The sequence below is a fragment of the Hippopotamus amphibius genome, chromosome 1, assembly GCF_030028045.1.
Source record: "Hippopotamus amphibius kiboko isolate mHipAmp2 chromosome 1, mHipAmp2.hap2, whole genome shotgun sequence".
Classification (NCBI taxonomy): Eukaryota; Metazoa; Chordata; class Mammalia; order Artiodactyla; family Hippopotamidae; genus Hippopotamus; species Hippopotamus amphibius.
In genome coordinates this window covers 233,260,720-233,285,054 of record NC_080186.1, presented here as the reverse complement: position 1 = coordinate 233,285,054, position 24,335 = coordinate 233,260,720, and the positions used below count along the sequence as shown (strand labels likewise).

Below are 24,335 nucleotides of genomic sequence, written 5' to 3'. Positions count from 1 at the left end.
CTAAGGAATCTGGGGGGCGGAGGGGGAGTGGTTAAGTGTTGTATATAAACGTGAAAGCTAGAAAGCAAGGAGACATTTGTGTATTTAGGGGCTGAAATAAAAGCTGGAGCCGACATCCACATCAAGTAAATATTTCCACTGCTCAAAGTCAGTGAAACCCAGTGCATGGCTGACTCTGGCCTGCTTCCTTCTCCAGAAAGTTCTTCATCTATGACAAACCTATTTGAACTCTTTTTTTGCATTATACCTTTACATCTAAACAGCTTACACTGACCCAATTATCAAGCTAGAGTGGAGGTAATCTGCCCTCTGCTTACAGCCCTATTAATTTGCCTCCTTGTTCGCTCCAGGGTGTCCACAGAGCAGGCTGGCCATTGAGGCCCTCTGTAATTTCATCCTCTATACATTAATTTCATATTTCACAAAAGAGCTCAGTAAAAGTTTCTATTTGAGCAAATATACACATGTTTTAAGAAGGGTCAAAGGAGCAAAGAGGAGCAAAAACAATTATAAGGTATGGAGTATGATAAATCTGAGAATATCCTTTGAAATTAATGACAGTGGGTTGAAGTTATATGTCACCATTTTACTTGCAGAGATCTGCATCACCTGACCTTCAAAACAACTGGACTAGGGTTCAGCTCAAGTAATCCACAAAGTAAGGGAGCCTGGTTAACAAGAGATCCCCAGAGAGCTTACAGGCCTTAGCAGCCTCGCCCGCCCGAGGCCTCTATCTCCTCATCTGTGAAAGGATGGCAGTCCCCCCTCTCCTACTTCTGCGGGCTATATCACAAAGAGCCAAAACTTAGAATGGTGTCAATGCAAATCAGCATCAGCATCAGCATCAACCAGACCGCCGATTCTTAGGTCCCTCTAACAAAGGAGGACTTAAAGATACTGACACACAGGGCAGTGACTAACAACGAAAGCAGCCCTGCTGTCTGGCTCTGGGGCCATACAAACATTAAAAAAACCGTTCAGTGTAGCCACAAACTTTGCTTTGAGGAAAGTTCTCAGGAAACATTAACAGCTCTAGCCACTGCCGGCCTTCCCCTTCTCCCCCAGCCCCCGTGCCCTATTTAAAAAGAAAAAAATATGGTGGCTCCCTTTAGAAAGAATGGTAACTTTTCCTAGTAAGATAAATGAACAGAGGTTCTTAGAATAGTGTTTGGAGACTTCCCCGGTGGCAGCGCAGTGGTTAAGAATCCTTCTGCCAATGGACGCGACACGGGTTCAAGCCCTGCTCCGGGAAGATCCCACATGCCGCGGAGCAACTCAGCCCGTGCACCACAACTACTGAGCCTGTGCTCTAGAGCCCGAGAGCCACAACTATTGAGCCTGTGTGCCACAACCATTGAAGCCTGCATGCTTAGAGCCCGTGCTCTGCAACAAGAGAAGCCACTGCAATGAGAAGCCCGAGCACTGCAACAAAGGGTAGCCCCCGCTCGCCGCAACTAGAGAAGGCCCGCACGCAGCAATGAAGATGCAATGCAGCCAAAAATAAATTAAAAAAAAAAAAAAAAGTGTTTGCTGTTACTACCATCAAATAAGTCACATTTCCTGTGGCACACTTTCAGAAACATTTGGGTGAATACTTTAAAAAGGGAGCTCTAAATTCTGTTGAACTAGTACACTGTTGCTTCCTCACAAAATTAACATAAGATGAAAGACTTGCAATTTCCAGAACTGTTGAAGAAGCCAAAAAATAGCTCTATTGAAAAGGTTTTGAAGTTGTGGGTTTGAGTTTTATGTAACACACCCTCAATTTTTACATTTTATAAATTTTACATTCTTTTAATTTTTGGAATTTGGTTTTTCAAATAAAAGGAAGATTCTGGTGAAACTGATGTTAAATTCTCTCTAAAGGAAACCACATAACTCCCAGCAGGCTACTCTTAACAACACACATCGTGAATCTTTACTGCCCGTCATGGATTTAATATCACAGAGCACTCAGTGTGAACAGAGGGGGAGGGGAACGGGAAACCACACATTCACACGGCACAGCTACGTAAGAAATCCACTTACGAGGAAAATCAAGACAAAAACTACCGCTGCTCTGACAGGGCAGAGATCTCCTCTCTCTTTCCCACAAAATTTTGATAATTTTATACACAGACACAGAGGACATTATAAAAAATAAAAATTAATTACTTTGGCCTCTGAAGACCCCTTGTATGTGCCCTAAAGCCTGGTCTTCCACTAATTACTCTCAATACACATTCACCGCTAGTTCGATATGCAAAATATGAGTGCCAGTCTTCTCTAACTCTTCACTGCCAACTTTGTATAATGGAAGTGCAATTGGAATTGCATCTGGAGATTGTAGAGATGACAAGCTCCTGAAGCAGCCACTGGTTCTCCCTGAAGTTGAAACCTTTTCTAGCCCCATGGAAAGCAGCCTGGGAAATGTTTCACAAACTGGAAGGAAAATAAAACCTGCTCAAATAGGAGCACCAACAGCTGCCTTCACATCAAATAATCAAAACAGCAGCCCCCAGGGAAAGCCAGGCTGCTCAGCACCCACGCCGCGCAGATGAGGCCAGGGCTCTCCGTCAGGGTGAGGCTATGAGCAGCAGCTGTCACCTTGGCCTGTATCTCATGACAGTGACCTGCTGAGATTACACAGAAGCTGTTTGTATGTTCCAGAAAACCTCTTTAGAAAATATGTCCCAAAGTAAAGGGACACATCACCTAACTCTCAGCACCAGGCTTGCAGACTTGATGATGATCTATTTAGGCCTCACCACTGTCAGAAAAGTGACAGGCGGCCTCCACCACTTGTCTGCTTCAAGAGTAAAGACTCCCTGTTATCCTGAAGGTTCCCAATTTGCAGCTTGCTATACAATGTGCCTGTTTGCTTCCTCTAAATGAAGAAAAAAAGTCATTTCAAACAATTGTAACTGGCTTTTGGCAGAAGCACAGGCATCCGTTCCTCCTCTGAACTGAGTGCAGCCAGCAACAGCTTCCAGCTGACGGAGACGTGAAGCCGATGAGCATGTCGGAGGTGGTCTGCCGGGAGAGGACATAGGCTGAACACACGAAGCGCATGCGACACGCAACCCAGCAGAGCAGACGCAGAGTACTCACCGCCACGAACATCATGCAGTACATGGAGAACGAGGAGTGGCCCGAGTAAAAGGACAACCTAGAAGGCAGACATAAGAAACATTAACCTTCTCTCCTAGAGACTGAGAACATGTTTTATTTCATAAATCTCCTTATGTTCCCAGGGTACACAGCTCCCTCACCTTACCTTTAGAAATTAGAAGGGTGGGGTAGGGGAACAGTTAACACAGGAACTTTAAAGAGTCCAAGGACAGTCTGAGGTCTGATTTCTACTCAGTATCATTTTATTGATACTTTTGGGATGGGTGATGAGTCACTGGGAACAAACATGCCAAGCACTTCTGAAGTAACACATTTATGCCATAACTGACATAAATGCCCTGACTTGATTACATAAAAAGTGTGTGACCATGATTTAAGTTTTATTTTCCACTTGAAGGGTTTGTCCCTGAATAGCAGTAATAAATACCTCCTTTGGAACACTCACAAGTTGATTACTTTTTAAAAAATAAATTTTAAAAATTTAAAGTGATATTTTACCATCTTGCCTTAGATTTCCCACCAGATTGAGTACTTTTGTTTGACATTTATTTTTAAATTGTGCACTGACAGTCCTATACCAGATGAACCATCTCTTCCAATATTATATTCTATAAACATATAGGTATCATCTTTCTACCTAAAAATGACAGAATGCTTACAAAACAATTTTACTGCACTTAAGAACAAAACCAAGAAGAACAGGTTCTTAACTATTTTACTTATGACGCCCTGCTTGGTTCAAAAGGAATTTCATTCCCCTGATTCAGAGAGGAGAGAAGACTCCTAAAACACATATCAGAAAGTCTTGTGTTGAAAAGATGCTTGACATCACTAATTATTAGAGAAATGCAAATCAAAACTACAGTGAGGTATCACCTCACACCGGTCAGAACGGCCATCATCAGAAAGTCTACAAACAATAAATGCTAGAGAGAGTGTGGAGAAAAGGGAACCCTCTTGCACTGTGGGTGGGAATGTAAATTGATACAGCCACTATGGAGAACAGTATGAAGGTTCCTTAAAAAACTAAAAATAGAGTTACCATATGACCCAGCAATCCCGCTACTGGGCATATCCCCAGAGAAAACCATAATTCAAAAAGACACAAGCAGCCCAATGGTCACTGCAGCACTATTTACATTAGCCAGGACATGGAAGCAACCTAAATGTCCATCAACAGAAGAATGGATAAACAAGATGTGGTACATATATACAGTGGAATATTACTCAGCCATAAAAAGGAACGAAATTGGGTCATTTGGAGAGATGTGGATGGACCTAGAGACTGTCATACAGAGTAAAGTAAGTCAGAAAGAGGAAAAAAACAAGTTATCATATGTTAATGCATATATGTGAAATCCAGAATGGTACAGATGAACCTGTTTGCAAGGCAGAAATAGAGACACTGACGTAGAGAACAAACGTATGGACACCAAAGGGTGGGGGGGGGGGGTTGGAAGAATTGAGAGATTGGGATGGACATATGTATACTAACATGTATAAAATAGATAACTAATAAGAACCTGCTGTATAGCACAAGGAACTCCACTTCGCTGTACAGTAGAAACTAACACAACACTGTAAAACAAATATACCCCAATTAAAAAAAAAAGTTATGTGTGTATGTTTGGCAACTGAGAGTAAGTAGGAGAATGGAGATTTCCTAAGCATATACTGATGATGATTCTACGTAGAATTATGATAGTCTTTTTTGTAATCAGATGCATTCCTAAGAAAGAGAATATTCTAACTTCCTATGCCAAATAGGATTTATGTAATCAAACTTGATAATTATTCTGGGTTTAACCTATGTAAAGCAAGAAAAATAAATCACTTTTAGTCTTCCCAACTACTTGGCTGTCGAGAGATCAATACAAACTCTTATTTTAAATCAGATAATTTGAGTAGAGTTTTGTACATTTTATGGCTAGTTTCAATAAGTTATATCAAAGAGCAGAAAGTTAATAAAAGCCAATTTCAAGGATTGTCAAATCCTATCAAGCCAACATGAGCATGAGCACAGAAATGTTCTCAAAGCCAAGTAAGTTAGAAGTTTCACTAAAACTCCACGTTCAGAGTATTCACTGTAGATTGTGCCACAAAATCATAAATTCCAAACTCATGTAATGGCTTTGAACTGCTCTGATTCACTCACAGGGTGATTTCATTAGCTGAAAATAAAATGGTTTTAGTTTTTTATTCTGAATATGTAAACAGATATTTTATCTAGTTTAAGATCAGCCAAAGAAGTCTGGCTCTGACTTAACAGACACGGATTAAAAACATCAAGGGAGAACTCTATTCAACCTCAGTCTCTAAGTCTTCACCCCTAGTAAGTTATCAAACACATCATGGTAACATTGGCTTTTATTTCCATTAAAAAGAAAACTAAAACACTGAAAATGTGAATTCAAATTATTTTCATATTCCATACAAATCTAACTCTTTACTGAAGTCTAGGAGATACAGCTCTTCAGGGCATAATTCACAAACGAACAAATAACTGTAGGAGCACTTTAATAAAATCCAAAGAGTAGTCAAGACGCAGGCTGCCTTCATCATAGTGGCCTCAACTGAAATGTTTAATATTTTGGCCCTGCTCTAAGAACCCTGCTCTGTTCTTAAGATTAGAACCAATCCTAGACTAGCATATCTCACTTAACTATAGCCACTCTGATGAAAGTAGACACAGACAGTAACAATTGAAGCTATCTGTCCAACAAAGCTTAGAAAAGACTTTTCAAAAAGAAAATTTACAGAGGTAAAAATATATTCTGAAATGCAGCTGTTTTCACTGACTCTGGGGAATGGCCTATTAAACAATGAGCAAGTAGACTGGTGCTGACTATGTAACTTACTATGAATAGGATTCTGTTCCAAATGGCAAATTTAAGATGACTTTTTTCTTAACATTTATCAGCCAGGGCATCCCTTTCTCCTGGGAGAACTCATTAAACTTGGCCTGAACCCCAAAATCATAGCCTTAGGGGTGTTCACAGCCATCCGCCCACCCTACCACCACCGTGTCTGAGTCCCTCCTCCTCCATTCACCATAATAGCAACATCAGTGTTCAGCCTTACAAACTGCAAAGACAGCCAAATCCAGCTTTTATCAGTCATTAGAAGCAATCAACTCGCACAAAGTATTTTGTTATTTTTTAACGGAATTTACTAAGTATTCTGGGGCTCATGGGGAGGTTAAATCACAAATAACCTTATGATCTCACTGCTCTCCCCTACCACTGACTTTCTTTTCCCCTTCCCAACTCACAAAACAGTAAAAAACACAAAACAGTTACACCTTAGTTATTCTTTTAGTTTGAAAATGTTTATTTTGCATCAACTCTTGAATGATGACATCTTGAACACAAAATTCTAGGTTGATGTTTTTTTGTCATCGCCTTGAAGATATCATTATACCACCTTCTGGCTTCTACTTTTGCTGTTAAAATATGAGCCATATGTCTGCCATGCCTTTCTGAGTTATATGTCTTTTTTCTGTATTTGCTTCCTCTACCCCCAAAATCTTCAATATTCTGCAGTTTTGCTATCATGTCTCTAAGTATGAATTTCCTTTTATTTACCTGATTTAGTATTCGTTGGCTTCCTATATCTGAGGATTTGTATACTTCACCAATTTTGGATGGGTCTCAGTCATTTCATCTTTGAATTACACATCCTCCATCCTATTATCCTTTTCTGAGATTGTGATTCAACATGCTAGACATTTTCATTCTACCCCTCCGGTATCTTTTAACTTTTCTTTTCTATTTTTAATCTTGGTCTCTTTGGGACTGTCTTCCCTCCCTTTCACTGTGTCTAATCTGCTTAACCAATCTCTTCTATTCAAATTGCTATGTATGTATCATTTATAGAAGATCTCTTTGGACCTTTTGCACACCTATCTGGTGAATTTTTATTCTCTTGATTCTACATCATATCCTCAGTCTCTTATTTACTCCTATACAGCAGATATATTGACTTTTATATTCTACAGGGTAATTCTAATATCTGCAATCTTTGAGAGTTTATGTCATTTGTTTTATCTGTTGACTCTCAGAGTATATGTTCATTTATATTACAATATGAGCTCATAGTCTTGGGACTCTACCTGTGGGGAATCCTAAGAGTCCTTGGCTTAAAGAGAATTCTTCCAGAAATATGTGTTCTCCTCTGCTGGATTCACTATCAATCCACTTCAAAGTTCTATTCTTTTTTCTTTCCTACTTCTTCAGATAGTATGAAGTCTGGCCCCAGAAGAGTATGAGTATGGTATGATGGTTAAGGGTTTCTTTGGATGGCTCCTCCTGGGAGGATGCTGCCCTTTGGGAGTCCTTACATTATCCACGGGCCTTCCATCTGTCTCTCTACACTGCCCTGGCCTCAGCCTTTATCTCCTATGTCCCATGTTCAGAGACTATCAAAACTCAGGCTCTAGACTACCAGGAATTGGAAGGTACTTTCAGGGCACACATCAAATCTATATCATTAACGGGCCGTAGCCTCATAAAAATTCCTTTACTCTCCCACCAACTCAGCTATTTATTTAAAAGATTTATACGTGTTTTAAGATTTATATATATTTTAATATATAAAAACATGTGCATATGTTATGTGTGATAATATTGTCATCCAGCATGTTTAGTTGAACTGCATCAGCAAGCATTTCTAATCCTCCATATTGCCAGAAATAACAGCAATCTTATTTTAAACAAAACTACAAAATAATAAAATGTTATCTAAAATAAACTGCTCTACTAGGAGATACAATAGTTTGGCAAAAACAGTTTTTAATTATAAAGTGGCCAGCATTCACAAATGTTTCCAGTTATTATTATTCCACCAAGTTCACTTGGGTATGCCAAAGTGGCTCTGTTGCAAATTAGGAGAACTTCCTTTTTTCCTAAAAATCATCCTGAAATAGATTCCCAAAGCATTCTAAAGCAGAAAGGTTGTCAAAAGATTGTTAATGGTTACAAGCTACTGAGTAGCTTCTATGTTCAGGTACTTAATACACAGTACTTCCACTCTTTACAAAAACTCCCGTAATAGGAACTGTCAATCCTATTTTACACATAGAAAACTGAACCTCCCAGAGGTTCAGCAACTAGCTCAAAAGTCACATCACTTTAAGATTTAAATCTGAATCTTCCCAACTCTTCACCACCATATACCATGATTCCACCCCTGTGAACGCCAAGCAAGCCCAGCAGCACTGTTAACCCTGCCACCTCTAGGCAGGGAGCATCCATCACAAAGAACAGGAGCTGTCTGCTTATACATGGCAACACGTGTGAAGTAAACATATGAAGAACTTAGATGACCTGTGACAAAACAAATGTTGTCTACGTGCAAATAATCAACTTAAGAGAATACTAACTGGTCCTTTGTATGCTCTAAAGACCAAATAAAAGGAAGTCAAACTGCAAAATGAGGAATTTTCTCCAAATGCTATTTCCTGATTATAAAGTTTACATAACAGCAAGTTAACTTGAAGGATATATTAAATTTCTCTTCTATGATAACCTTTAAACATGGAAAATGTAAAAAAAGAGGGAGAAAAAAAGTAGGACACAATTGGTACACGTGTAGGGTATTTTTAACTCTTTAATGAATCATTTGATGACTAAAAATAAATGATCATATGTCGTGTTTACGGAAGAATCTTGCAAAAAGCAGGAATCTAGAAAGTAGGAAGTTGCTGAGAACCTTCAGGTAAAGGAAAGTAGAACTGTGTGTGTCTTGAAAATCAGACGAGAGGAAGAAATGGCTCCAAACTCTCAGCAGGGAAACTCTGTGACTACCAGATGAGGAAAGAGTAGGTGTGTCAAAGGGTAAAGCATGCAGAGGTGTACTAACTAGGGGAAGAGAGGTCACAGTTTCCTTTGGTATAATAAGGGGAGAATTCATGACTTGGTGTAAAAAGACACCAAATAACCAAAGCCACCTTATCTAAGACAGTTAAAAAGGAAACAAGGGGCAAGGGTAGATTCCGCAAAGGACACACGGTAAAGTATTCCCATGAGGCAACTAATAATACCCTGCCTACCAATCCCCTTTTGAAAACAAACTGAACAAGGAGACTACTTGCTAAAAAGGAAAAGATTTCAGAGTACGACAGAAGGAAGAGACAGTTCTAAATCACTTTCAAAGATGTTTACCTTTTTTAAGAGCCAGGAACCCTAGTTAGAGGCAAGATCGAGAGATTTCTAGTTTAAGCCCTCCCCTAAAAAGGCAACCCCAAGGCCAAGAAAGCCTATTAGCACCTAGCTAGTATGCTCCACTTCCAACCCTAAAGCAGATCATGAAATCACCACTAACCCTTGGTCACCAGGGTCAAGAAGGATAAGGTGCAAGACATCAATAAAAGTGTCTTCAGGATTGCACCAACGCAGAACTTTAGATCTGAGCCAAAGCAGACACTGCCAGTGGCAAGAGAAGAGGCAAAGGCCCATACAGCTGTGAAATTAGAGCCCAGAAGAAGGCTGGCCAGACAGGTCACTCTTGGCTCCTTTCAGATTAGACCAGATGGTATCAGTAGAGCTCATGCTACAGGACTAGCAGAGCGCTACTTAGAGAAACCTTTCTACATTATGGACAAAAGCAGAAAACTCACATTTCCTTTAGTATCTCAAGTCCTTCTGCTGTTAAGAGAAAAGAAAATTATATCTATTCCTATCAGGCAACATTTAATGCCCATTTTAGTATATATTTAGATTAGAATTAAGTGGAGGAAAGCTAAATATTTTTTACAAGTATAAGGACAGAATTACTCTCCTGTTTCAAATCCTTCATGAGCACAAACTGCTGAACACAGAATAACAGACCCTTAAGCCCCACCAATCTCTCATCTGCTACCAAACTACTTAAAATTCCCAACACACACCATGTTTCAAGCTCTCTGTGCTTATTTGTCCCTCTGCCTGGAATGGGCCCCACTTTTCTTTAATAATTACTGTATAAGAGCCACTGTTTCCTCCAAGAAACCTTTCTTGAACGGCTAGGCTGAAGTTACTGCCCTTTCTTTCTCCACAGAGGAGAGACCAACAGCACTCAAGGAACACATCTGTCTTAGCACCAACCTTCTTACAGTAAAATCATCTATAACTGTACATTCTTCCTCCAATGTATCAGATGGGTAGGGGTGAAAAGTCTTTTTAAATAGGAATTTCTGTATTTTTTTATTACATAAGATATGTTCACGATAAAAATTTAGAAGGTACAGCTAAACAAAAGAAAAACTGCTGGTAAACTCCCATCCTCCCTGGCTGATATCACACCTTACTTCATCTTGGGCCCCTAACACCCAACGCCATCATCAAGCACAGGGCAGGTGCTTATGTTTTTAAGCTGAAGTAGAATCTAATCGCTCTTTTTTTTTTTTATAAATTTATTTATTTATTGGCTGCGTTGGGTCCTCGTTGCTGCACATGGGCTTTCTCTAGTTGCTGCGAGCGGGGGCTACTCTTCATTGTGGTGCGCAGGCTCCTCACTGTAGTGGCTTCTCTTGTTGTGGAGCATAGGCCCTAGGCACGTGGGCTTCAACAGTTGTGGCTCACGGGCTCTAGAGCACAGGCTCAATAGTTGTTGCGCACGGGCTTCGTTGCTCTGTGGCATGTGGAATCTTCCAAGAGCAGGGCTCGAACCCGTGTCTCCTGCATTGGCAGGCGGATTCTTTACCACTGCGCCACCTAGGAAGTCCCAGAATCTAATCTCTTGAACAATTATTTTTATAATTATCCCAGAAAATATTAAATTCTTACACTTTTCATATTTTAAACATTACAAACAAATCCCCCTTTTTGTCCCACCATCCCCTGACCACACACCAAGAATAAGATATCACTTTATTGGCTCCACAAGAAGTATACCTTAACAATAAATCTTGTGTTTTGGTAGCTGTATTGAATAAAATGCATAAAATAAAACTAAGGAAAAAATGTTTATCTTTGCATGATAATTTTATCATGTAATTAAATGCTATGCTTAGCTTAGTCTATGCCAATAAACTGTAGCAAGCCACATAAGATAAACTGATTTTCACAGCATGCCCTCTTCTGTGTTTCCCCTTACAGTGGTTAGGAATTTTGATTTTATCATCAAAGTTCAGGAGAATTAGGAGTTTCATTGTCGAAGTGTTATGAGCTTAAACACATAGTACCTAATGCATGTTTCCCAACACATTTGGCAAACATTTTATTAATGTGTGTAAAATGTCCAGAAACGTTTTTTACTTTATGATCAAAAGCAATCAGATTAGTGGAGCAAATGTTATCCACAATGATGAAGTGACAGATATATTCTGTTGTAAATAAAAAACAATTTAAGTTTTTTCAAAGTATCCTCAAAGCAAATGTTAAGTGGCCAAATACCCAAAGCACAATAACAAAGGATGAAAAATAAGGAAAAAGGTTTTAGGTATTGTCTGAATGCTACTTTCCACTGCCTGTATGAAGACTTTCCTCAGTTTTTAAAAGATTCATTTCTATCCTTCAATAAACCATAATCTTGAAAACTGCCCAACTTCTTTGTAAATTTCCAAACATTAACTGAGAAGCAAACCATTGCAGCTGCAATAGATTACATAGCAAAAACTGAAAGAAAAAAGTCAGCCAAGTACATACATATATGTTAAGCTCATTTATTATATAAATGAATAGTAATATTATTAGATAATGTTATCTAGTGTCTTTCCAAACCTCACTCTCCCAAAAGAGTAGCATTAAAAGCAACACAAGCTTTTCCTGTCCGCTTATTCAATAAAGAACAGCATCCTATGGAAGTCAGGTCAAGATCCAGGCTACCTGGTCCTGGTGAGACTCGTGTCACTTTGGTACAGCAAAGTTACAAGAGAAAGCAAGGCTTGCTCCTCAAACTACGGTACAGAGATCTTGTTGGAAGTGGAGATTTTATGGGCAGGCTCAGTGCTGGAGTGCAAGAGTCTACACGTCTAACAAGCTCCCAGGTGACACCCAGCCCGCTGATCACAGTGGGAACCACACTTTCAACAGCAAAGGGAGAGAAACGGGAAATCATTTTGACCTCGCGTAGGAATACACTTAGGATTAAGCCAACAGTCTGGGCACCTTTTGAAGATAGTCACAATCAAGTGAATGCTAATGCTTTTCCTGTTTTCCATCTTCTCTTTTTTTATACAAAAGGTACTTAAAACAGGAAAATACTGTGGTTTTTTTCCTTTAAAATTTATTTATTTATTTATTTATTTATTGGCTGTGTTGGGTCTTCGTTGCTGCATGCGAGCTTTCTCTAGTTGTGGTGAGCGGGGGCTACTCTTTCTTGTGGTGCGTGGGCTCCTCATTGCCGTGGCTTCTCTTGTTGCAGAGCACAGGCTCCAGGCTCGTGGGCTTCAATAGTTGTGGCACATGGGCTCAGTAGCTGTGGCACATGGGCTCAATAGTTGTGGCTCACGGGCTTAGTTGCTCCACGGCATGTGGGATCTTCCTGGTGCAGGGACTGAACCCGTGTCCCCTGCATTGGCAGGCGGATATTCTTAACCATTGCATCACCTAGGAAGCCCCAAAATATTGTGTTTTCTTTATTTAAAAATCACTCTAATGCTGACTTCAATTCTTTTAAAATGTAGTTAACAAAACCTATCCATTAGGCTTGTTTTGCTGTTTACAAATTCAAATTACTTCCCACCTCTCAATAAAAATATTTATTTGCTATTAGATGAAAATATCTAAGGGTATCGTTCACATTTATTTTGAATGAAAACTTACACTTTACCACTGGATCCACGGGATTTACCATTAATATCTTAATCTGAAAAATGTACTAATATATCTATGAAACTTGTTTTTTCATATTTCAAAGGTGGCAATGTGAAATTTAAGAGTTCTAAGGAGAAGGTACAAAGCATCAATATGAAGTAGTCAGCTGCTAACATGTTAATATGATTTAGTAGCCTTTTAACATTTAAAATAAAGCACTGGTTGATTTACTAAAACCCAAGGATATCTTTCATCTTAATAGGTATCTTTCATCTTAATATATCCACTGCATGGAACAGGACAGAAACCCCAGAGATAAACTATGGTCAACTAATCTATGACAAAGGAGGCAAGGATATACAACGGAGAAAAGACAGCGTCTTCAGTAAGTGGTGCTGGGAAAACTGGACAGCTACATGTAAAAGAATGAAATTAGAACACTCCCTAATACCAAACACAAAAATAAACTCAAAATGGATTAAAGATCTAAATGTAAGGCCAGACACTATAAAACTCCTAGAGGAAAACATAGGAAGAACACTCTTCCACATAAATCACAGCAAGATCTTTTTTGACCCACCTCCTGGAGTAATGGAAATAAAAACAAAAATAAGTAAGTGGGACCTAATGAAACTTCAAAGCTTCTGCACAGCAAAGGAAACTATAAGCAAGATGAAAAGACAACCCTCAGAATGTGAGAAAATATTTGCAAACGAATCAACAAAGGATTAATCTCCAAAATATATAAACGGTTCACCCAGCTCAATATCAAAAAAACAAACAACCCAATCAAAAAATGGGCAGAAGACCTAAACAGGCCATACAGATGGCCAAGAGGTACATAAAAAGCTGCTCAAATCACTAATTATTAGAGAAATGCAAATCAAAACTACAATGAGGTATCACCTCACACCAGTTAGAATGGGCATCATCAGAAAATCTACAAACAGTAAATGCTGGAGAGGGTATGGAGAAAAGGAAACCCTCTTGCACTGTGGGTGGGAATGTAAATTGATACAGCCACTATGGAGAACAGTATGAAGGTGCCTTAAAAAACTAAAAATAGAGTTACCATATGACCCAACAATCCCACTACTGGGCATATACCTAGAGAAAACCATAATTCAAAAAGAAACATGCACCCCAATGGTCACTGTAGCACTATTTACAATAGCCAGGACATGGAAGCAACCTAAATGCCCATCAACACACGAATGGATAAAGAAGATGTGGTACATGTATACAATGGAATATTACTCAGCTGTAAAAAGCAATGAAACTGGGACATTTGTAGAGACATGGATGGACCCAGAGACTGTCATACAGAGTGAAGTGAGTCAGAAAGAGAAAAGCAAATACCATATATTAACACATATATGCGGAATATAGAAAAATGGTACAAATCAACCGGTTTGCAAGGCGGAAATAGAGACAGAGATGTAGAGAACAAACATATGGACACCAAGTGGGGAAGGGGGGGAGGTTGGGAGGGGAATGAATTGGGAGATTGGGATTGCCATATATATATTACTAATAAGAAAAAAAATATCAAATTGTACACTTTAAATATATGCAGTTTATTGTATGTCAACTGTATCTCAATAAAAGTTCTTAAAGAAAATAAATAAATATATGCAGTTTATTGTAAAAAAACAATGAATGCTATTAGAGTAAAATTTTATTCCACAAAAAAAATAAAACAATAAAATATAGATATAGATATATAATATATATATCCACTGCAAGACCTACATTCTAATTCAAAAACTGAGAAAACCCAAGTGGTAATTCAAAAAGCACAAATAGCTGATGTATTTGTTCATAATTAATTCTCTAAACAAGCATTTAAAAGGGGGAGATGGGGAACTGCATGAAATGTCAAACATCTAAAACTTAGAGTATTGCTAGTTTGGTGTGTGGTGGGGAGAGGATGTTTGATTGTTTTTAAAATAAATTATGGTATGGGGCTTCCCTGGTGGCACAGTGGTTAAGAATCCACCTGCCAATGCAGGGGACACGGGTTCGATCCCTGGGCCGGGAAGATCCCACATGCCACAGAGCAACTAAGCCCATGTGCCACAAGTACTGAGCCTGCGCTCTAGAGCCCTTGAGCCACAACTACCGAGCCCACACGCAGCAACTACTGAAGCCCACACACCTAGAGTCCATGCTCTGCAGCAAGAGAAGCCACAGCAATGAGAAGCCTGCGCACCACAACAAAGAGTAGCCCCCGCTCACCACTAGAGAAAGCCCGCGCACAGCAAAGACCCAACACAGCCAATAAATTAAAAAATAGATTTATAAAATAAATAAATAAATAAATAAATTATGGCATACAAATATTTACCAGTAAATAGTGGTAGGAAGTCACAGAAAGTGAAGAAAGGCTCTTATCTTTGCAAACTTGCACCTCAGCCAAAACAGAGTCACACTTAGACTCAACTGATTCTGCCTCTCAGGAAAAAGGATCAGGCACCAAGTTAAATCGGGGGCGGGGGGGGGGAGATCTTTTGCTTTTATTGCCACATTAAAACAAATAAAATTATATGGAATGTATGAATGTAACATAGGCTAAATCAGAAGTTTGCATTACAATGTATGGAGTTATTTAATTAGGTATCATGTTGTACAACTACATTTTCATTTTATAATCAAAGAGGAAAAGTTCCCTTAGTTTTAAATGCCCCAGATTGCCTTTATAATTTAACAAACAAAACCCCCAAAATCAAACAGGTTATACTGAAACTAAGCCTAATAAACCATGCTTGTGTGCTCTTCAGTCTCCAGCCTTCACTCACATTGCTCCCTGGGTCTGAGAATTATCCCACCCCAATGCTACACACTCAAACCTACTCACCCTCCACAATGTCTCCTCTACTAGAAGTAGTATTACCATCCTGTGATTTCAGGTAGCATTTTATCTCCACTCCTTTAAGGCATGTATTACTTTCTATCATCCATACAATCTCCAAACATGTCTCAGCTCTACACAGCAGGTACCACAAGAGCAACAGGCACACCTTAGTAGCTCCCACTAGGACTTAAAAGTAATAGGTATTAGTTGAATTTAGTAAATTCCCAGAATGTGTCAAAGCAGTAGTTCTCAGATCAGCAGCCAAAGCACTACTGGGGAACATTTTTTTAGAAATGCAAATTCTTGGGCCCCACCCCAAACCCACTGTATTAGAAACTCTGAGGGTAAGGCCCAGCAATTTGTATTTTAAGAAACTGTGCACATGATTCCATGGCTAATATGTGAGAAATACCGGGGCAAAAAGAGGGTGGTATGTGGGTGAAGAAGCAGCCACAGCTACAACCTAAACTGTCAAGTACTGTTATTCAGAACAGAGGAGGTGGAAAGAGGTGCTGGCCTTGCAGCCATCTCCTGTTAAATACACTAATAACTAATAACCTTAGAGTGAAGGATCTTTTAAAATCACCCTCTCTTTCATACTATATGTTGATATTTCCATACAGATATGACTAAAAAGGTTGTCTAGTTTACTGATACACACATGCATAAGAAATATAGATCGACCTGAACAAATGAATCTGTTTGAAGGCATAAAAGCTTACCCAGTGATGTTTACAATTAGGCTACATAGAAGCCATTCTCTCAAAGTATGAAGCAGGTTTTACCAGGTACTTAGTACCACAACCAGTCAGTCTAGTTATAATGGTTTTTGACTATTCTAGAAGACACACCCTCAAACTTCAGCTTTATTTACCTGCACGCGGGCTGCCTTAAAAAGAGAAAAGGAAAATTACTTCTCCCACTTGACCAAACATACCGCATTAACCATCTAAGCCATATAAACTGCCATAATCCACACAGAAACAACTCTGTATTGAATGTCTGGCTCATACGGCCAGAGATCAGTCACTCAGAACTGATCAGGAACACTGAGTTTATACTTAAACAAATGTAATTTAAATAAAAGCCAGGAAAAAAGTGAATCTCTCAAAGAAGCCAATAGTTTCTATACTGTATTACCATAAAGAGTCCAACCAGCACATTGTACACAACCTTAAATTCACACTACCCAACAGCTCTCACGACCTGAGACAGCAGACGTCGTGCAAGCTTGTGTTCCCATATACGGGTGATAAAAAGCAGTGGTTCTTACAGTGTGGTCCCAAGATCAACAGCTGCAGAAGCATCTGGGAACTTGTTTGAAATACAAATTTTCAGGCCCTTCCCCAAACCTTCTGAATCAAACACTTGGAGATGAAGAAATCTGTGTTTTAACAAACCTTCCAAGTGATTCTAATGAACCACTAATGTGTGAGAGCCAGTGATTCTCTAAAGAGAATCCTGACCTGTGAAGGGAGCTACAGGTCTGAGCTACCTGGGCTCACTAGTAATTTTTTTCAAAAACTAAGTAATGCTATTCTCATTGGCATAAGCAATGGCAGTTGAATGTCCTACTGCTGCAAGTATAAGCCCCTTTTATTCCACAGTAAATTCACAGATACTGATTTTAAACAATGAATAGGACTCTCTGGATATTACAATTAATAAGTATTCCATTATAGTCCATATGTTCTCACTTTATGTTTAGGACCTAATGGCCACCACAAATGAAGCCTAGTAAAAGTCCTGTGTGTGACATCAGTGATATAAGACATCATAAGAGCTTACACATGCACAGGAAGGGAGGAGGGAGAAAGAGAAAAAGAAATATGAGAACAACTGGGAAAAAAATCAAGACCAAAAACCAAAGTTGCAAAAGGGTACTCTCATCCTAAGATGTAACTCTGACTCATTTATAGTCAACAAAAATGACTCATTTAGGGTGCCTATGTTCCCTTCTCTCCACCAAATGTTGTAATTTTATAATTAAAAACTTACAGGGGGTAGGCTGTGGAGATAAATAAATTAAAAGAGCAGATTATGCCATAATCCTAATAAACGTATAGACAATTCTAGACTGAAATGTTTTTGCATTCTTGGCATCCTGACTTTAAAATTCAAGAGAAAAGAAACAGGAAAGTCTGTATCCAACCAAACTATGCTCCCCAATAGAACAGCAATGCAAAGCCACAGTTATGTACCAATGTTATACAGCTCTGAAACAAGCAACAACTAATTCATTCTGGAAACACTGGTGGAAAATCACATTTTTCTCATAAGATACAGTCTCCTTAAAATTTCATTTCTATGTTTGATTTTCCTTTATCCTGTTTCAGAACCCCAAAACTTACCAACAGATGTTCTTCACTGGAAACTATAGATAATAATTATTTGTAACATACACAGCTTTGCAATTTGAGTTATCCTGATATTCACACTGCTTTGGAAGTGATTGTTTTCCTGACCCTTACATAGGACTTTAAGTGGACAACTGCGTGTGGGTTGACGTAGAAACGTGAAATGATGATGGGTAAAAAACCCGAGTGTACTTAAGTCAAAAGTACAGTCAGAGTAATAGTACATGTTGGCCAACCTGGGTACACTAGTAAGTATGACACATATGGACTGAAAAATGTAATTTTTTACGCCATTTTAACTAAATTATATTATTTCAAATTTTGTCCAAATGGCCTGTATAAGAAAAATCTCTCAATAAGACAGGTCACAATAAAAGCTTGAGCTAAGATTTATGTACCTGAACCAGAAACACATTATGTGTGTGAAGAATTTGTGTCCTTGTGTGACTTACAAGAGAACTAACAAGGACAATAAAGTGTCTGGGAATCATATATCAAAAAAAAAAAAAATCAGGATGTTTTTCCAAGAGAAAGTATTTGTAGGATGAATAAATAAAGGAAAATGGTAATAGCTATCTTAAAATACAAAAGGGTCAAACATGGAGAAAAGGTAAGTGAATTCTGAGACTTGGGATGAGGAATTGGCTCTGCTACTAATTAGTGGCTTTATTCAATGTTACTGTGCCTCTGTCTGCTCATCTACAAATTAAAGGAACCTTTTGGGTTCCAAACATTCTCTTTCAATCATGTCTAATAGATGTAGAAAGTAGCCCAATAAATGTGTTATAAGAAAGCAATCTGAGGACCCAGAGCTATCAAAATATGAATGAAGTTACCTTACAAAAAGTATACTCTAAGAATACTAAGAGATCTGCAGAGCTTCATACATGGTTGTACTAGGTCAGAGGTAAGCAAACTATAATCCACAGGGCAGCCACTGTTTACGTAATAAATAAAGTTTCACTGGGACACAGCTACACCCATTTGTTCAACGATTGTCTATGACTGCTTTCTTCCTGCTACAAAGGCAGAGTTGGAGAGCAGTCAAAATACAGCCCACAAAGCCTAAAATATTTATTATCTGGCACCTTAAGAAAAAGTTTGCTAATCGTGGACTATATGATTTAAAAGGTTCATTTTACATTATTATACACTGAAGAGGAAAAGAGCTGCATTAAAATGCTCTTAAACAGAATATAGGGATAAAACAGGAAAAAAGAGTAAGTAGAGAAAACAGATCAAACATGATCTCAATTCACCTCCCGGTGATTACACTAGCTTCTCTCTCTAAGCTAGCGGATGGCTCATCTTCCAATCACTGAAACCTTCCATGCCAAGAATACGCAAGATAAAACAAGCAATAAAAATTTAACACGCACCTGCCCTCCTTCACTTTTTGTGCATTCCCTCGACATATGTAGTTTTCAATGTAACCATCACTGCAGTTGATTTTTGACCAGTCTGGGTCACAAATGTCCAAGAAGTGAGGCCGCAGTCTGCCTATCGAATACTTGGCAATGTCAGTCAGGGACTGACTAGCAGCTGCACCAAATAAAAATGTTCCAATGGCTTTGTAAATAGTGGCTATGTAGTTATTCCTGATAAAGGAATTTGAGTGCAAGAGGTTAAGGTAAACAGACAGGGCTTCTCCAACAATCATCTGAAAAAAAAAAAAAAAACAGAAAAATAGTATGTTAAAGCAGCAACCAGGACATTTAAACAAAGTAAAAAAGAGAAAGGAAAATGGTAAATCACAATAAAATATTTGTTTTAAAAATACCTCCCCTTTTTTTCCTTTTCAAGTGGAAAACAACTTAGGATATCTAATTCTAGACCACAAAAAAAGGTGTTCAATGGCAAAGCCAAAATAATTTCAAAGTCCACCTTGAAACAATAAGACCTTATTTCTTTTCTTGTATTCAAATAAACTGAGCCTTAATAAGTAAACAATGATGTATCATGGAGGATAAAAACCATGGTTTTTCAAAGAATACAAACTTCTCAATTAGAATATCCCTTACATAAGTGCTTTTATCTGACAGAGTCTGCAATTGCCTCAAGCATTCCTTTGGATCAAAAATATTCCTTATGTTAAAAAGGGTAAAACAGTTTCAGAGAGAGAGAAAGCTAATGTAATAAAAGCAGGGATCGAACACTGAGGTCAAAGGGTACAGTGGGCAGAGATCAGTGGACAAGGCATCCCAGTCCTGCCTCTCCAGGAGACATTTAGGGCTGGCTTCCTTAACAAGTCTCATTGAAAGGCCAAACACATACTTGATGCTTTCCTTCTCCAAGAAAACATTTCAAGTGACTCCTTCCTCTTTATTTTTCACTGACTTGTGTAAAATGGGAGTCATAGCCTTCCCAGATTCTAGTAGAGTGTGTGTGTGTGAGCACGCAGCAGTGTCACGAGTTTAAAGGCATAAAAAGGTTTTCAAATGCTTTCCAAATTCACAGGCCAATGTCCTGATAAGTTTGAAAAAATACTGAATGGCAACATTATAAAAAATTACATTTGATGATAAAATAAGCCACACTCTAGCTACCTGAGACCAAAGTAAACACTTAAAAAAATTCTGCTTGCTAATTTATGTTGGGGGTGGATATAAATCACAAAGTTTCACTTAAGAGTTTCATTGATTTGTCTTAAATTTATATAAACAATTTTATAAAGCATTCAAACATTTCCATTTAGTGATGATTAACTGTCTTCAGCGTGAGCCTTACCATAGGTGAAATAAAATGGTTGCCTCCTGAAAGGGATTTCAAGAACTTAATATCAAAAATTCTTTCCTCATCTGGCTCAATGGCTCCTAGAATTCCATAATTAGGATGTTATAACTTACAACTATGGTGAAATAAATGGTTGCCTCCTGAAAGGGATTTCAAGAACTTAATATCAAAAATTCTTTCCTCATCTGGCTCAATGGCTCCTAGAATTCCATAATTAGGATGTTATAACTTTGACAACTAGACTATGAACTCTACAAAAGCAAGAATGAATTTTTAGTTGAACAGAAAACTAATACCACCAGAGCTGGTGGTCAATAAATTTCAATTCAAGGTGCTACCTCTTGGGTAAAAAGTAAACACCCTTAGTTTAAACACATGAAATCCCACAGAAATGTATTCCTCCTTATAATCCTTAATGTGAATGACTCAATCAAACTTTGCTGAGAACAGGTCTCACAGGAGAGGAAAACCACATGCACTTCTGGGGATACCAAACCTCCCCAACTGTGCTCGGGATTCCCCCCAGCTACTGCCCTAGAAGCCTTGAATTAAAGTATATCATAGTCTCTTCAGGCTGTTAAGATGTTCTAGATTAGCAGCAAGAAAAGATATCTCTAATGTTTTCTTATGTAGTTGACCTTTGATAATTATACACCAAGTGTATTCGGTCAACCACAGTTTTGAGCAGTCGAAATGTTCACTTCTCAGCTGTCAGCTCTTCTTGTGTAAGCACTCAAATATTTTCCAAAAACAAGTACTGATCTTTGTGAGTCTTCCTAGTCATAATGATCATTGTTTAGAGCCACCAAAACCTGGTTCTTGCCACTGATGACCGAAAATCAGTTCACTAGGAATATTCAGAGCACTGGGCACAGATTAAAAGTTGATCTACAGAAGTACTATATACTGAAACTTAACCATTAATTTTGGAAAAGGGTTGGGAGGGACTCTAAAGCTAACAAATGCTAGGTCAACTTACATCATTTTTTTATTATGTAGTCCGTCTTCATTGAGAAAAATAGACAATAGAGACGTTCTAAATCAATTCTTCTAAATCAAATGCAGGGAGATGTCTGTGCATTTCATCTACACGTGACAGCCATATTTTCATTTCATTTTAATACTTTATCTTGCCCTTTGAGCCATTTATGCCAGCTCAGCCTCTGGTGAAGTCCACATTTAAGCTAACTGTGCCCTAATCTTAGAGCTGGGATTACTTGTCATGCACTACAGATTAAAGATAGGATAAATTATTAAAGAACTAAAGACGATGTTAGGGGGAGTAAAATAGAATGCTTTTGAAGATCAAAGCTAATAATACTCTAAATCTGTGATCTGACCACTTAAAACCTATGTACCAGAATATTTTTTTACCATCTTCTCTATATCTCCACCAACCAAGATAATTTTATACATCTCTACACTGTCACTACAGTTATGTGTCTTCCACTCAGGACCCACCTTCCCAAAAGAACAGTCTAAAATCACTGCATACTTCTACTCCTTCCTAAAGGTCCCTAAATACCTCCATTCCCGTTATTCTACTGAATTTACCTCTCCAAAAAAGTCAAAATGGTCTCATCAGATCAAACAGATTTTTATCAACCCAAATCTTAACTTCTAAGTAGTGTATGACATCAATGACCATTTTGTCCTTATTGAAATTCTCCCTTGGCTTCTGATTCTCTATATTAATTCTGATTCTCTACCAGCCTCCCTCAATCACTCATATACGTGTGGATCATTTGCAAGTCAAGTCAGAGGCTTGGTATGAAGTCCCAATCATAGTCCTAACATTTTTTTAAAAGAAATGATTTACTTTCTAGAAAATAAAATTAAACAGATATAAGTCTAAGTGCTGCCTGAAAGAAGCTGAGTTAATAAACTGAAATTAATTTTAATTACTACATAAAACTACTGTCCTAAGCAGTGTCTGTCTTTGTTGATACAGTTGATATGAAAAAAGTACTTTTAAAGCACCTTTAAACAATCTCTTCTTTTGTAAGAAAACTACACTCAACTTACTTGCTGTTTTATAAATACAAAGATAACTTTCTCACAGGTGATGGTATTGAAATAATCAAAACTTCCAAGTTAATAAAATACAAATACCAAGTTTTTGCTAACTGAGGGTCTGTCGGGGTCCTGTGCTTGCCGTGCAGGCTACACAGCACCCTGTCTTGCTGCAGGCCTCTGGTCTGCAGCAGATTTCTGTAGTTTTGCTTGCGCACCATCCTTCTTACTGAGACACAAAAAAAAAGTAGAAGTGAAAGACAAGTACATTTGTAGCAATGTTTGAGTACTTGAATCTTGTCTGAAATCAGCTACTATTTGCAGAAGAGACCTACTAAAATTTATATATTTAAAAGCTATTAATCTCTCAGAAACATATACTTAAAAAAAAACCCTACTCATACTCCCTCTTTAACAGAAGGATCAAGGGCTTGGCTTTTTAATAGTAAAAACTCAGTGTAAAGAATTCTCTAAATGAACCATTCATTTCTATACTGTAGGCGAGTCACCAACATTAATGCATAATCTCTCCAGTTTCATTCCAGCACCTAGGACATGCCAAGGTCCATGGCAAGAGCGAGGATACCAAGATGAACAAGGCACCATCTCTGCCTTGTTCAAGGAGCTCACAGCTTGTGAAAACAAACATTTGTATAGCAGAGGTTTTCTTTTATTAATTATACACCACAAATTACAAGTTGATTAACTTTTACTGCTAATAAGGAGCTGTGATCATTCTGCAATAAGACGTTAAATTTCTAAATCAAGAAGTTTTGTTTTGTTTTTTAATAAACTCCAGAACAGACAAGATATATATGCTATTACCTTTTTGGTCTATCTCCTGGATGAGACCATATTTTCTGCTTTTAACGTAAACTTTATTTCTAAAGTTACAGGTTATAAAGCATAAAACTAAAGTCATAGAATCTCTGAGTCAAGAGATTATAAAAATCATCTAATCACTTGAAATCTTCTCTCCAGAGCACATTCACTAAGCATTCCCACCTGAAATCCTAGAAAACAATAATCACTACTGTGTTTTAATACCAGTAAAAATTATTTCCTGTTCATTGCTAATTATATATAGAACTTGGGCTTTTCTCTCCTATTTCTGCCATTATCTAAAAATTCTTTAAAGTAAACTAAACATGGGTTAAATGAAGTCTTAACACCTGTTAGCAATTTTTCTTTTCTAGAACTCAGTAACTAGAAAGTCAGTTCATATACACAGTCTCAATAAATTATAAAATAATATCCTAGGTATAAAGTATGCTAGAAATACATTGATGTAATAGTCATCTACTGCACTGTTACTGAAACAATAGCAATTTAGAACTCTAAAAAAATCACAGTAACTTGGAAAAGATTAGCATAAAACCTACACATATTCAGTAAGGTTCTTCTAATTATATATTGTTACTCTTTTGGCCCCACTTAAAATAGCTGAGACTATGTTGATCAAATAACATCAAAGGTCAAAAAAAAAACACATTGTTTTTGAGGGTTATACATTTCAATCATCAACAGGTTAAC

At 38.0% G+C, this 24,335-nt stretch overlaps 1 protein-coding gene across 3 annotated transcripts in view; it reads right to left on the bottom strand.

Annotated features, from left to right (window-relative positions):
* Positions 1-24,335, bottom strand: part of PLPP1 (phospholipid phosphatase 1) — a 90,287-nt gene that overhangs the window by 9,244 nt on the left and 56,708 nt on the right. For all 3 annotated transcript variants that reach the window (XM_057743452.1, XM_057743458.1, XM_057743468.1), the window contains exons 3-4: positions 19,436-19,716; positions 3,091-3,148 (exon numbers count right to left, since the gene is read on the bottom strand). In XM_057743452.1, the coding sequence (XP_057599435.1) occupies positions 3,091-3,148; positions 19,436-19,716 (339 nt within the window). The remainder of the gene's footprint in view (positions 1-3,090; positions 3,149-19,435; positions 19,717-24,335) is intronic.